The sequence below is a fragment of the Budorcas taxicolor genome, chromosome 11, assembly GCF_023091745.1.
Source record: "Budorcas taxicolor isolate Tak-1 chromosome 11, Takin1.1, whole genome shotgun sequence".
Classification (NCBI taxonomy): Eukaryota; Metazoa; Chordata; class Mammalia; order Artiodactyla; family Bovidae; genus Budorcas; species Budorcas taxicolor.
In genome coordinates, this window is record NC_068920.1 from 31,554,250 (window position 1) to 31,570,650 (window position 16,401).

The 16,401-nt window shown below is 37.4% G+C and overlaps 1 protein-coding gene and 2 pseudogenes across 1 annotated transcript; 2 read left to right on the forward strand and 1 right to left on the reverse strand.

Moving 5' to 3' along the window:
• Positions 1-1,851: 1,851 nt before the first annotated feature.
• On the reverse strand, positions 1,852-2,531 carry LOC128055581 (olfactory receptor 11A1-like; annotated as a pseudogene).
• Positions 2,532-4,440: 1,909 nt separating this feature from the next.
• On the forward strand, positions 4,441-5,385 carry LOC128056263 (olfactory receptor 12D1-like). The gene has a single exon (XM_052648976.1). It carries the CDS (start codon positions 4,462-4,464, stop codon positions 5,383-5,385), a length of 924 nt encoding a protein of 307 aa, XP_052504936.1. The 5' UTR covers positions 4,441-4,461.
• Positions 5,386-12,220: 6,835 nt separating this feature from the next.
• LOC128055582 (olfactory receptor 1361-like) lies at positions 12,221-13,207 on the forward strand (annotated as a pseudogene).
• The last annotated feature ends 3,194 nt before the right edge of the window (positions 13,208-16,401 follow it).

Consider the following 16,401-nt stretch of genomic DNA (forward strand, 5'->3'; position numbering starts at 1 on the left):
TATATAATTAAGTATATTATATAATTAAGTATATTATATATATATATAATATTCTTTAGAGTTGATTGGATGAGCTGCTCTTTAAATTAGCTTGTAAAGATAATACTATTGAGATGTCATCATCTATTCCCATCATTACCAACATTTTGATCACTATTGCCATTTCTATCACCAGTTTAATAATGAAGATCATCACCATCAGCTTTAGTCAATATCATCTTTTTGTCAGCAGAGTCACCTTACAAATTACCTTCTTCAGTTCTCTCCCCATCTCCCTCTTAGTATCATCATAAGTAAGAGAATAGAAACTGGTCCTATGCACTCTTTCCCCTTTTAATGCCTTATTTTTCAGAATGTTCTATTAATTTGTGTTTTTGTGCTTTCTTGATATTTGTGGGAAATAGCATCATGGCATGGTGGATAAAAATGTCTTCATAAATTTGAAAGTGTAATAAATATTTGTCCTGGGAATACAAGATTACATAATTTATATAGCACAATATATATGGGCTCCCTAGGTGGTGCAGTAGTAAAGAATCTGCCTGCACAATATATACACAATGTCTAAAATTTTCTTTAAAATTTTCCAGAAAAAAAGAAAGGCATGGTAGATAGTAGGCACAATACTGGCAAAACATTGACATCAAAGCTGGATGACAGGTGCATAAGGGTCTATTACACTACCAACTCTACTTCTCTGAATGTTTGACATTTTCTACAATAAAAAGTTAAAATGACAATCCCAAGCTCCCCATCTATTCCTCCCCCTTACTTGCCCCCTCTGATAACCATAAATGCATTCTCTAAGTCTGTGAGTTTCTCTCTGTTTTGTAAATAAGTTCATTTGCATCTTTTTTTAGGCTGTATGAGATATTATATGATATTTGTCTTTTCTGACTTACTTCACTTAGTATGATAATCCCCAGTTCCATCCATTTTTCTGCAAATGGCATTATTTCATTCCTTTCAATGACTGGGTAATATTCCATTGAATTTATGTTCCACTTCACCTTTATCCATTCATCAGTCAATGGACAGAAGGGATTGACATGTACACACCATTATATTTAAAATAGATAACCAACAAAGACGTACAGTAAAAAGATAAAACTAAAGCAAAAAGTTAAAATGAATAAGTGAAGTGCATTCAGCTTTAAATATTTTTAAAATATCCATATACTTGGACATTGCAATCAATCCACGAAGAGTACATTAAAGTAAATTCTGGAAATAAACAATGCTTGTGAAAGAATGGAATACAGCTAGTGGAATACAACAGTGAAAGAGTGGAATACAACTAAAAATTCCCAATGACAAAAGAATATTTAAGAATGTCATGTTTAGCCATATTATAAAGCCCAAAAGAATAAAACATTGAATTGGCCACAAAGTTCATTCAGTTTTTTTTTCTGTCAAACCAGTATGTATTTGTTGATCTTGAAAAAGAATTGTCCTAACAGTTTTCACTGGAAAATCCGATTATAAACTTAATGATCCAACTTCTGTTATTTATACATATGCATAGAATGCAATTCTGATGTCATAAAACAATACTATAAATAAACAGTATTTCTAGGTTTCTTTTAGTGATACTATTTGTGTTTATTTTTCTATATAAAATATTTATGACCTATTTAATAGAGAAATAATAGAATTTAAAATTTAAAAAAATTTAATCTAACACAAAAATTGCCATACTTGCCTCACTTTAAGGAACCATAGAAAGATTAGAGGGGAACAAGAGAATAGACAAAGATATGTTTTTTCAAACATTCTTGGAAGACTTCTCAGTGGAGAAATCTGCACTCCCAAAAGAAAATATCAACACCCTCCTTTGTAAGTCAACTGTGTCTATTTCCTTATGAGAGCTGCCTCCTCACTGCTTAATGAGCCAACTTGCTCCAAAGAGGGTAGATCAGAGGATTCAAGATAGTGGTGACCATCAAATTGAGCAGGGTAATAACCTGAATGGGGATGAGCAGCAGAGACTGTAATGTAAATGACCATGAGAATTTCACAGCATGTGAACATTATAGCTAGGTAAGAGGACCATGTGGGTGAGCCTTTCTCCTGCTGACCACAGCAAGAACCGCTAACGCAATAACTACAATCCAGGTATAAGGTATCAGAATCAGTCCAAAAGGAATAGTGAGATAACCACACAATGAATGAATCAATGTTGTCACCTGGACCACTCATTCTAGGATCTGAGCAGGCCAGTCTTAACAAAGGCGTGAAGTCACAGTAAAATTGGCTAATGTGGTTGGGCCACTAGACCTCTGCTGGGCCATCAAGGCCACAACCTACCATATACCATGAAGCCAAAGAGCCAGGCTATGCCCACCAGCCCCAAGTACTGTCTGGGAGTGAGTGGCAGCGAGAGTAACAATTATTCAGTAGTGATTATATTCTTTGACCACCAATCAGGAGCATCCAGTTGTCCCTAGAGAGCCAAAAATAAAGAACTGGGTCAAGGAACCAGTCATAGAGATGAATGCCTTCTGCAGGAAGTCCTCCAGCACTTTTGGCATCACTTTATACATACAGAAGAAAGGAAGGAAATATAAATACATAGACTCAGAAACATCACTTACACAATGAGCACACAATCATTGCTATTCACTTGTATTATATTCATAGCATATACTAGAACAAGAAATTATTAATGTGATGAATATACAATGAACTTCTACATAGCAAAAAAAAAATGTGATTTGCAATAGAAAGATGGACAAAGGACATGGCATTTACAATTGGAATTAAAGCTTGGATAGATGTCAGAACACATATAGATATCCCTCGGGTAAGGCAGATAGAATATTTTTACCTAAAGGGTATATCAAGAAGTAAAGATACACAATGAGAGACCAGGTTCATTCTCCTTGAGGGAAATGTGAGCTTAGGAATTCCAAAATTAAAGGAAATAATTTAGTGTTAATACAAACAGTAAAAAGTCAGATTGAAAAGAATTTTTCCGTAGAGCCACATTAGCAAATGAGGGGAATATTGAAAGATAATCATCTTTCTGTATGGATTAAAGAAATATGACTGACCCTCATGCCTTAAATGTCATAGCCCAATTTCCTCCCATTTTATAGTTTCTCCAAGGAAGGTCCCAAGATGAGAAAGTATATCCATACCTCTGTCCCAGGAAATGAAAGATAATTTAAGAAAATCTGAAGCCACTGAGAACTGTACTGACTGTGGTTCTGAAACTAAGAAAGAAACAGGAAAGAAAAGAGGAGAAATGAGAAAAATGGAACTCAAGATAGGAATTCCCCAAGGAGAATTCTCTTCTATTGCAGGTATAGAAAGGTAACTTGTTTATTCTTACAATACTCCTCTCAAACCCAGGGGACTCTCTCTCTCAGAGTTTATATATCTAAAGAACCATGGATCATAAACAAAAGGAAGAATTTTAGAAAGAAGAGGTTTTGGAATATGAAGAGCTTATACTATAATCCCAATATAAACTATCACTTCAAACATTTTTCTACTCTTTATTTTTCATAGTTTTCTACTGTTTATTTTTCTTCTGAAAAAGGTAAGAGTAAACCTGGTCAACTTTCTTAACTATAGTCTCTGATTTCTTGTTAATGTTAAATTTACATACCAAGGACTTAGAGTTGATTTCCTATTTAATGATGGACATTGTATTTGTGGATTATGAACGCTCTCTACTGCCTACATTTTAGTGCCATACCTATAAACATTCATCAAAGTAAATGAGTAATCTCTAAAGATGGAGTGAAATAAATTATTTAGTACAGAAAGTCTGATTGCTGTTTTCTTTAAACGTTAGGAAAACGTTTTTTCCCCCAAATGAATTTTTGATACAATTTTGTTTTGTGGGTAGAGAACCAAAAATAACCTTTGGCATATCATGTGTATCTTAAGCAGGAGTGATAACAATTAACAATATACACAATACACATGGTTATAAGGAAAGCTACTCTGAATCCTTTGGTGCCAGCCTTCAGTCAAGGTGTAATAAAGGTGAGATAATTACTCAAAATATTCTCTAGCTATAAAGATGAATGTCCCATGGGATCCCTAGAAATGTTTCCTAGTTAAGTCACTTTTTTATTGAGGTCACATCAAATCTTTTCCTTCTGCACTCATGGGTTTCCCAGACTTTGTGTATGTTCTCAGTTATGTCCAACTCTTTGAAACCCCATAGACTGTAGCCCTCTAGACTCCCCTGTTCACAGAATTTTCCAGGCAAGAATACTGGAGAGAGTTGCCATTTCCTCCTCCAGGGGATCTTCCTGACCCAAGAGTTGAATCCATGTCTCTTGCATTTATAGGTTGCTTCTTTACCACTGAGCCACCAGGTAAGCCCCAAAACAACAATGTTCTCCCTCAAAATATTATTGTCTAGATGGGAAATCCTCAGCTGCAGGATTCTGGTTCCCATGAGAGATATCATTTCATGTCTTATTTTGTCTTTTCTTTCAAGTGATGCTGAATCAAACCTCAGTCACTGAATTTCTCCTCCTGCCAGTGACAGACATCCAAGTACTGCAGCCTGTTCTCTTTGTGGTTTTCCTTGCAATTTACATTGTCAATGTGGCTGCGAATGGAGCTATCCTGGTTGTCATCTCTGATTCAAGACTCCATTTCCCTATGTATTTTTTCCTGGGAAACCTGTCATGTCTAGATATCTGCTACTCCACGGTGACTCTGCCAAAGATGCTGGAGAACTTCCTGTCTACCAACAAAGCAATTTCTTTCTCGGGATGCATAAGCCAGCTTCATTTCCTCCACTTCCTAGGCAGCACAGAGGCCATGTTGTTGGTCGTGATGGCCTTTGACCGCTTTGTGGCTATCTGCAAACCACTTCGTTACACTCTTATCATGAATCATCATGACTGTACCCAGACGGCTGTCACTATCTGGATCGCTGGGTTTTTCCATGCCCTGCTGCACTCAGTAATGACCTCTCGCTTAAACTTCTGTGGTCCCAAACATATCCATCACTTCTTCTGTGATGTTAAGCCATTGCTGGAGTTGGCCTGTGGAAACACTGACCTCAATGAATGGCTACTTCATTCTGTGACAGGGACCATTGCCATGGGCTCATTCTCTCTAACCCTTCTCTCCTATTTCTATATCATTATCTATCTTTTCTTCAAGACCCATTCTTGCAGCATGCTTCATAAAGCACTGTCCACGTGTGCCTCCCACTTCATGGTAGTTGTTCTTTTCTATGCTCCTGTTGTTTTCACTTACATTCGTCCTGCCTCAGGTAGCTCCATGGACCAAGAACGGATCATTGCCATTATGTACAGTGTGATCACTCCTGTACTAAATCCACTGATCTATACTTTGAGGAACAAGGAAATAGAGGGGGCTTTGATGAGGGTGATCAGAAGGAGACTCTGACCCTAAGAAATCTAGAGAATTCTTCCAAGGCATCAGTAAAAAGGCCATGAGAAAGTTGAGATGTGAAATTATACTGCTTTTCTAATTGCTTACTATTTGTGAAACAGAAGGCATTATAAAGAAAAATAAATGGGAAAGTCCAGTCTGGTTGTGTTAACAGTGTGCGACTAGGTAATATAAGGGAAACTTGAACAAATAGGACACTATCCACAAAACCTTTTTTTTTTTTGGCTGTGCTGAGTCTTCATCACTGTGGCAGCCTTTTCTCTGGTTTCGGTGAGTGGGGTTTCTCTCTATTCATGGTGCTCAGGTGTCTCCCTGCAGTGGCTTCTCCTGTTGTGGCAAGTGGGCTTAACTGCTCCATGGAATGTGGGATCTTCCCGGATCAGGGATCAAACCAGTGTCTCCTGCATTGGCAGGCAGATTCTTTACCACTGGCCACTAGGGAAGCCCCCTTGAAATCTTAAGGTTGAATTTGTGTGGGGGATATAAGTTGATAAAACTATTTGTTTATGTATTCTTGTATGTTCTTGAATAAAATCAGATACAGAAATTTGCCTCAAATATGCATATATTGTATAGTTGGATAATATTAAGGCTTGTTAACCTGCATGTTTCCTGTAAATTAACATATTAGAAGGTGAAAATAAAATTATTATGAAGTTTTATTTTAAGAATTTGAGTGTAGGGCTATGGTTACTCAACTAGAAAAATAAACGTTAACTCATATATGAGTTAAGGGAAATTCTTAAGCAGTATATCATGATTTCTTTTTCTCCAAACAAGGAAGCAAGTAAGTAATTAAAACAAATAATGCTTTGAATACTAATTAACAGAGATAAATTGTGAACTCTGACTCCAAAGATGCTTTATAATTCAATCGGACAATCTGTCAAAGATTACCATAAAATATTGCTAAAAATGTAGGCAGCATGAAAAAAAATCTCAGGAATATCTTTCTTGCTCACTGATATGTTATTTCCCCCTCAATTTCTGGTCATAGAAAATTGAGCTTCTAAATTCTTCCTTATTATTTATTTTGTTTTTGGTTTCTATACTTATTTTCTCAGATTGTAATGTCATAGAATATGATATAATACCAGTGAAATATGAAGAATTCATCAAATTTGTTTTCCTTATCTATCACCAAATTTATACTAAGTGAAAGCTATCAAATAGTAATTTAGGTCAATTCAGTCACTTAGTCGTATCCAACTCTTTGCTACTCCATGGACTGCAACAAGCTAGGCTTCCCTGTCCATCACCAACTCCCGAAGCTTGCTCAAACTCATGTCCATCGAGTCAGTGATGCCATCCAACCATCTCATCCTCTGTTGTCCCCTTCTCCTCCTGCCCTCATTCTTTCCCAGCTTCAGGGTCTTTTCCAATGAATCGGTTCTTCGCATCAGGTGGCCAAAGTGTTGGAGTTTCAGCTTCAGCATCAGTCCTTCCAATGAATATTCAGGGCTGATTTCCTTTAGGATGAACTGATTGGATCTCCTTGCAGTCCAAGAGACTCTCAAGAGTCTTCTCCAACACAACAGTTCAAAAGCATCAATTATTCGGTGCTCAGCTTTCTTTGCTGAACTATTTTTGGAGCTAATAGACAAGAATTACTATGTTCCTCACTTTGTATGTTCCATGAAGTGTCACTGGACCTGAAACCATGGTGGATACCAGTATTTCCAACTATTTAAAGATATAGAATTCCATGGTGTCCAGTGGTTAGCATTCTGCACTTTCGCTGCCAAGGGCCTACGTTCAACCCCTTGTCGATGAACTAAGATCCCACAAGCCAGGCAGTGCAACCAATAAATAAATAAATAAGACTACTAAACAAATAATAGAAATACAGACTGAAAAGAAGTTATAAAAGAATATTTTGAGTTCATAAACAGACTATTCAAATTGTTTACATCCACTTTTGTAAAGCAAAGAATTTGGTTCTAACCTAGCTCACATAGTTCTTCCATCTTCCTACTCTACCTTTTTTGGTCTCTCTTTTTTTTAAATATAAATGTATTTATTTTAATTGGAGGTTAATTACTTTACAATATTGTATTGGTTTTGCCATAATTCCCATTTTGTTTATTAAAAAAATGTGTGGGGAGAAGGCATTTTATACCCTGAACTATCTCAGACTAGAATTTCTATTGATCAAAATTTTTTAATGTAATCCAAAATACATGGATATTATCACCCTGATTATTCAACTTATTTGCAGAGTACATCATGTGAAATGGTGGGCTGGATGAAGCACAAGCTGGAATCAAGATTTCCGGGGGAAATATCAATAACCTCAGATGCGTATATGACACCATCCTTATAGCAGAAAGTAAAGAAGAACTAAAGAGCCTCTTGATGAAAGTGAAAGAAGAGAGTGAGAAACTTGCCTTAAAACTCAACATTCAAGAAACTAAGAAAATAGCATCCAGTCCCATCACTTCATGGCAAATAGATGGGGAAACAATGGAAACAGTAAAAGATTTTATTTTGAGGGCCTCCAAAATCACTGCACATGGTGACTGCAGCCATGAAGTTAAAAGACACTTGCTTCTTGGAAGAAAATCTATTACCAATCTAGGCAGCATATTAAAAATCAGAGACACAACTTTGCCAACAAAGGTCTGTCTAGTCAAAGCTATGGTTTTTCCAGTAGTCATGTATGGATGTGAGAGTTGGACTATAAAGAAAGCTGAGTGTCAAAGAATTGATGCTTTTAAACTGTGGTGTTGAAGAAGACCCTTGAGAGTCCCTGTGACTGCAGGGAGATCAAGCCTGTCAATACTAGCGGAAATCAGTCCTGAATATTCATTGGAAAGACTGATGCTGAAGCTGAAACTCCAATACTTTGGCCACCTGATGTGAAGAACTGACTCATTGGAAAAGACCCTGATGGTGGGAAAGATTGAAGTCAGGAGGAGAAGGGGATGACAGAGGATGAAATAATTGGATGGCATGGATAAGCTCTAGGAGTTGGTGATTGACAGGGAAGCCTGGCGTGCTGCAGTGCATAGGGTTGCAAACAGTCGGACATGATGGAGCAACTGAACTGACTGAACATACATGGAGGCTGTAAGTTATAGAAGAGCACACAGTTACCTATTTCTGCCTGCCACAGTAAAGCACAGATGGGTAAACACTTATTTAATTAAATTGCATTATTCAGTGATTCAGAAATTGGTAAGAGTACAGCAGAGAAGTACTGACGCTGTTTAATGTTTCAAGTCTCAACTGAGATGATTTTATCAACAGGTGTATGAAACAATTCATTAAATTTCAGTATATTTGTATGACAAAAGTTCTCAGAAAAATAAAAACAAAAGGACACACATAACGTGTTATGGCTGTATCTTAGTCTTTTCAAACTGTTCTTATATAAGGAGAGAGGGCAGTGACTAGACAAAATTGTGGGTTTTAAGTCATCTTTCTAATTCTACATCCAAATCAATGGTAGACTTCTGTTTAATTGTTGATTTCATTCCTCAACCCTTTCTGTAGGAAATTTTCTCAACAGAAAATTCCTCCAGGTTTTTTTCTAATGAGTAATTTTGGAAACTGTCTCTAAGGCCAAAATGATTTCTTCTGCTGCTAAAATCTTTCTGATCCCAAAAGAGATAAATATTGATAATGCTCAGCTTCTAAACTACATTATCTTTGCCCAGTCTCATCAATGTATGCCAAGGCCCTGGATTCTTTGTTCTTTCCCATCCACTCACCAATATCATTGGATAGAATGAATATATTTCTAAGGTCACCGTTTATAGAGATTAGGGAAGCCAGAGGCAGGAGTTGAAGACATCATTTGGCAAATGGAGTAATGGGATCAGCCTTCCAAGTGGACCATAGAGAGTTCAAGTTCTGCACTTGATGGACTGCATAACGTTTTGTGTATCTGTTTCCAATGTGGTACATAAATCAAGCCATCTGTAAGAAAATATATTAAAATGTTAAATTGCTACTGTAGAACTGTGTAGTTGGGAGTTAAATATGTAAGTCTAGAGTTAGGAAAATAAGTTGAAATTAAAGGTATAATTGGAGAATTATATCTTTATATATCTATAAACAGAGGAAGAACTAGAAGACAGAGTAGAGGAGATGCACAAAAGTGGATAATAAGGAGGAAGAGCAGTAACCAGCCAAGTAACCTGGAAAGGAGTCAACACGGTGGGTCTCCTGAATGCAGGTTTTTTTTAATTAAAATGTAATTGCTTTACAATGTGTTTTAATTAGAATATAATTGCTTTACAGTGGACTTCTCTGGTGGCTCAGAGGGTAAAGCATCTGCCTGCAATGCAGCAGACCCGGGTTCAATCCCTGGGTCAGGAAGATTCCATGGAGAAGGAAATGGCAACCCACTCCAGTATACTTGCCTGGAAATTCCGATGGATGGAGGAGCATTGTTGGCTACTGTCCATGGGGTTGCAAAGAGTCGGACATGACTGAGCAACCTCACTTTCACTTTCTTTCACAATGTTGTGTTAGTTTCTGCTGTACACAAATGTGAATAAGCTATATGTATGCACATATCCCCTCAAAATTTGTTTCAGATGCTGATGGCATGCATGCCAATGGCATGGATTTTAGTTACTAGAGATTAGAAACAGTGAAGCATGTTAAGCTGCTGATGAAACGTGAACCTAACTGGAAGTGAGTTGGTTAGAGAAAGCTCAAAAAGGACAACAATTTAAAAGGTGAGAAAGGGTCTGAAATGAAGGACATTTAATAGGAAATAAAATTTCTAGCCATTGGTCTAAACTTGATGGATGAAGGAATTAGATGGATCAATATTCCCAACTCATGTTACTAGGACAATAAATTGTTGATAAAAGTTTTATTCTTAAAATGGAAGAGGACTTTTGGGGGAAGACAATGTATCATCCTCTCCTGCTTTCACTTTTCATTAACCAAGTTATTCATTTTCTGACAAATGCCGTATTTAGCATTCCAAGTACTAGAGATACACAAAAGAGGAAAACCTTGTTAGGGAGACCAACATTAACTAAATAACTTAAATATTTAAACAAAATAAATGTGATTACATCCTCCATATTACAACTTCAGCAATTGACCAAGAGCCTAGAAAGGAAGGGTTGTCTTTGTCAAAGAAGCCATGGAAGACTTTCCTAAGAAAGTCACCAATAGAGCCAAGGTTAGAAGGTTGAGCAAGAGCTGACTCAGAGCGATGAGAAGGAACGTGCTCCATACAAGGCAATGCAGCACAGACAGTGTTGCTGGGAGCAGACGATAATGGACTGTGGTGCGAGACGAAGCTGGTGACATAAAGCTCAAAACCAAATGAGCTTTGTCAGACATGGTAGGGTTTTTCATATATAAGTGATATCATATGGTAATTATCTCTTTCTGATTTACTTCGCTTTTGTTGCTGTTTAGTCTCTCAGTCATGTCTGACACTTTGCAACCCCATGAACTGCAGCATGCCAGGCTTCCCTGTCCTTCACTATGTCCCAGAGTCCACTCATACTTATGTCCATTGAGTCGGTGATGCCATCCAATCATCTCATCCTTACTTCACCTAGTATGATAATATATATAAGTTTATATAACACATCTTCTTTCTCCATTCATCTGTCCATGGACTTTTAGGTTGTGTCTATGTTTTGGCTATTGTAAATAGTGCTGCTGCTATGAACATAGAGGTGCATGTATCTTTTTGAATCATAGCATTGTCTGAGTATATGCCCAGGAGTAGAAATGCTGAATCATACACTTGATAGAAACTCTTAATTTTTTGAGAAACCTTCAGATGGTTTTCCATAGTGGTTATACCAGCTTACATTCCCATCTACAATGTAGGACAATTCTCTTTTCCCCATACCCTCCTCAGAATTTGTTATTGTAGACTTTTTAATGATGGCCATTCTGACCAGTGTGAGGTGATACCTCATTATATTTTTGATTTGCATTCCTCTAATAATTATAGTAATTTCAGGTGTACAGCACAGGAATTCAGTATTTTTACAGATTATGCTTCATTAAAAGTTATTTCAGGAAAATGGCTATAATTCTTTGTGCTACACAATATATACTTGTTGCTTATCTATTTTATTTCTTCATTTTCTTTTTTTAAACTTTTTATTTTATATTGGACTATAGCCAATTAACAATGTTGTAATAGTTTTAGGTGGACAGGAAACAGACTCAGCCATACATACACTTTCGTCTGTTCTTCCCCAAACTCTCATCCCATCCAGGCTGCCACATATTATTGAGCAGAGTTCCATGGGTAGAGACCAAGTTTTAAATAAAGAAGTGACATGATAAGATTTTATTTTTTATAAAAAAAGATCACTCTGACCACAGTATGGAGAACGTATTGGATAGGGCAAGATCCATGTTAAAATAGTTAGGAGGATAACGGTTCTCCAGCCAATCACAAACCTTGAACTAGAATAGTCACTGTGACGGTTGGGGGGAGTATTTATTGAGCCCCTTCTATGTGCCAGGCACTGAGCTAAGTACTGAAATGTTGTTTCTGCCTTGAAAGACTCGTGGTCTTGAGAAGAAAACAGATTCACAAGCAAGTAGTTAAGTACCAATCACACAAATTTTTATTAAGAAAACTCTTTTATGCCTCATAACTCCAGGATGGCTCTCTGGTTTCTTTCATTCTCTTCCTTGATGTCTCCTTAATTTGACCATCTTTGTGAGGTACAACCCTTGTCCTCCCCATTGCTATTTTAGTTGTTTATCCATTCCTCCTATTGGTGGTATAAATAAAACCCTTTGCCAAGAGAAAGGATCCAAGGTTCTAGCTAACTGTAGTGAATCCTCTTCGTGCTGATTCTTTTCTTGTAACCCATCAAGACCTGAAATGAACTGCAGCAAGAACCCTGACTTTGTCCTCTCAGGACTGTCCAGTGACCCAGACAAGCCACAGCTCCTCTTTGGTCTCTTCCTGGCCCTCTACTTGCTGAGTCTCTTAGGAAACTTGCTACTGCTGCTGGCTATTGGTGCTGACATCCACCTCCACACCCCCATGACCTTCTTCCTCAGCCAGCTCTCCCTGGTCGACCTCTGCTTCACTACCACCTCAGCCCCCAAAATGCTGGAGACTTTGTGGACCAGTAATGGACTGATCTCCTTCTCTGAGTGCCTGGCCCAGTTATATTTCTTCACAGTTTTTGCTGATATGGACAACCTGCTTTTGACTGCCATGGCTATCGACCACTACGCTCCATCTGCCATCCCCTGCACTACCCACTCCTAATGACTTTTTGCAGATATGCACTGCTGGTGGGTGGGTCATGGGGAGTGGCCCACTCTGTCTCTCTCGTCCATGCCCTGTTGCTATCCCCACTCTCATTCTATACTAATCAAGAAATTCCCCACTTCTTCTGTGATTTTGGACCACTCTTTAGACTTTCCTGCTCTGATACCCACCTCAGTGAGGACCTGATGATGGTTCTGACAGGACTGTTAGGAATCAGCCCTCTCCTCTGCATCATAAGCTCCTATGCCCATGTTTCCCTTGCTGTATCTCGGGTCCCATCAGCACAGGGGACAAAGAGCCCTGGCCACATGCAGCTCCCACCTCTCCACGGTCATCCTCTTCTACAGCTCGGTCTTTGCCACCCACCTGAAGTCCCTGTCAGCTTCTCATGCCTCTGGGGAGCTGGGTGCTGCTGTCATGTATGCCCTGGTAACCCCCACTCTCAACCCTTTCATTTATAGTCTAAGAAATAAGGACATGAAGAGTTCCCTGAAAGGTGTTCATGGCATTAGGAATAATTCAAAGAAACAAGTGCCTTGGGAAAAAAAAAACAAACAAACACTCTTCACTACCACACTGATAAAGTGAGTCAGTTAACACCAAGGCCATTGCACAGTATGATATGCTATAGTGTAAAGAACACTAAATAGAAATTAGAACTAGTTTCTAGAACCCTCTTTAACTGCTAGATTTAGGCTTATATATTATCTATATCATTATATCAAAATATATCAGTAATATGGCAAAGTGAAATTGTTAGTCACTTAGCTGTGTCTGACTCTTTGTGACCCCATGGACTGTAGCCCATCAGGCTCCTCTTGTCCATGGAATTCTCCAGGCAAGAATACTGGAGTGAGTTGCCATTCCCTTCTCCACAGGATCTTTCTAACCCAAGGATCAAATCTGGGTTTCCTGCATTTGCAGGCAAATTCTTTGCAGTCTGAGCCACTAGAGAAGCCCATTTCAGGTTGTGGTGGTTTAGTCGCTAAGCCATGTGGGACTGTTGCAACCCCATGGACTGTAGCCCTCCAGGCTCCTCTGTCTACGATATTCTCCAGGCAAGAATTCTGACTTTGGTTGCCATTTCCTTCTCATATATTTGAGTACCTTATATATTATGTTATAATATATATAATTAGGTATATTAGCTAAAAATAGTATACTTGAGTGGATTGGATGAGCTGTTCTTTAAAGTTGACTTACAACACTAATAGTATTGAAACTTAGTCATCTGTTCTCATCCTCACCACCATTTTAACCATCATTTCCATGGCTATCATTAGTTTAATAATGAAGATTCTCACCATCAGCCTTACTATAGTAGTATCATCTTTTTGTCATTAGCATCACCTTACAAATTACCATCTTCAGTTCTTTCCCCATCAACACTGCCAGTACCATCACCATGAATAAGAGAATGGAAACTGGTTCTATGCATTTTTTTCACTTTTAATGCCTCATTTTTCAAAATCTTCTACTTTGTATTTTCGTGCTATGTTGATAATTGTGGGAAATATCATAATGGCATGGTGGATATGTTTTATAAAAATGTCTTCATAAAATTGAGAATATAATAAATATTTACATTTGGAATACATGATTACATAGTTTATATAACATAATATACATACACAATGTCTAAAACTTTCTTTCAATTATTCCAGAGAAAAAGGAATGCTAGATATTTGCACAATATTGGCAAAATGTTGATGTCAAAGCACGATGATAGCTACAGTAAAGTTTTTACACCACTGTCTGTATTTTTCTGAATGTTTAAATTTTCTACATTAAACATTAAAATGAAAAAGTAAAGTTCATTCAGCTTTAAATATTTTTTTAAAATATCAATGTCTTTAGATACAGCAATCAATCCATAAAGAATGTATCAAGGTAAATTCTGAATATAAGTAATACATTTATAGGAAAAGAATTGACTACAACTAAAAATTCCCAATGATAAATGTTTATTTATTTGGAATTCTCCAGACCAGAATACCGGAGTGGGTAGCCTTTCCCTTCTCCAGGGTATCTTCCCAATCCAGGGATCAAACCCAGGTCTCCTGCATTGCAGGCAGATTCTCTACCACCTGAGGACACTAATTTAAGAAAGCATTACAATATCAAACAACAATGCAAAAACCGTGATTATTTTTGCACCAAAGATACAGCAGGGCTTCCCCAATGGCCTAGCAGATAAAGAACCTGCCTGCAAAGCAGGGAACACAGGTTTGAGCCCTAGGTCGGGAAGACCCCTGGAGGAGGGCATGACAACCCACTCCAGTATTCTTGCTGGGAAAATCCCATGGACAGAGGAGGCTGCGGAATCCAATGAGGCCTGAAGGGTCAGATGTGACTTGAGCAACTGAACACAAAAGATACAGCAAGAAGTGAAGATACTTTGGAGAGACCAGCCTCATTCTCCTAGAGAGAAATATAAATTTGGGGGATCCCAAAATTAAAGAAAATATTTTAACGTTATTACTAATAGTGAAGAGTCCGATTTAGAAAGAACAAAAGCAATACTACTTCTCCCTCTTCCTATTTTTTGTTTTTCTTAGAATCATAGTAATAAATTAGTAGAATATTTAAAAGATAATCATCTTTCTGTATGGATCCATGGGATATGACTGGCCCTCATTCCTTAACTGTCATTGCCCAATTTCCCAGCATTTTATACAAAGTTTTTCCAGGCAAGTCTCCAAGATGAGAAAGTATATCCATATCTCTGTCCCAGAAAATGAAAGGTAATTTAAGAATTCCTGAGGCCCTTGAAACTGTACTGTCTATGGTTCTGAAACTGAGAAAGAAACATAATAAGGAAAGAAAATAGGACCAATGAAAAACATGGAACTCAAGATAGGAATTCTCCAAGGAGAATTCTCTTATATTGCAGGTATAGAAAGGTAATTTGTTTATTCTTTCAATAATCCTCCCAAACCCCAGGGATACTCTCTCGCAGGGTTTGTATACCTAAAGATCTGTGGATCATAAAAGACAGGCAAAATTTTAGAAAAAAGAGGTTTCAGAAGATGAAGATCTTATACTGTAATTCCAAAATAAATGATCACATCAAATACTTTTCTACTCTATTTTTTCATAATTTTTTCTACTATTTACTTTTCAGGAATGTCAACCTGAGAAGAAGTCTTAGCTGTGAATTTGAACAGTCAATCAGGTAGGAGAATGAACCAGGTGATGGGCTGGAGAGTTGCCCATATTCTCTGTCTTCCTCCCTGTATTAAATTTACATGCCAAGGATTTAGAGCTGAATTCCTATCTTATGATGGATATTGTGTTTGTGGATTTTGAAGACTTTTTACAAGCTACATTTTTATTGCCATATCTCTAGATATTTTTCAAAGTAAATATATACTTGATAAATATTCAGGATGCAGTGGGATAAGTATTTAGTACAGAAAGTCTCATTGCTCTTTTCTTTAAATGTTAGGAAAAAGTTTTTTACCCCAAGTGAATTTTTGATACAATTTTGTTTTGTGAGTAGAGAACCAAAAACAGTGCTTGGCATATGTGTTTCATAAGCAGGAATGATAAAGTTTAACCATATACAATATATATATGGCTATTGAGGAAAGTTACTCTGAATTCCTTAAAGCCAGCCTTCAACAAACGTGTATTAACAATAAATAATTTCTCAAAATTCTCATTACATTTAAGGTGATGATCTCATGGGATTTCTAGAAATGTTCCCTACTTAATTCACTTTTTTATTCTAGTCACATCATATCTTTGTCTTCTCCTTTCATGGCCTTCCCAAATATTGA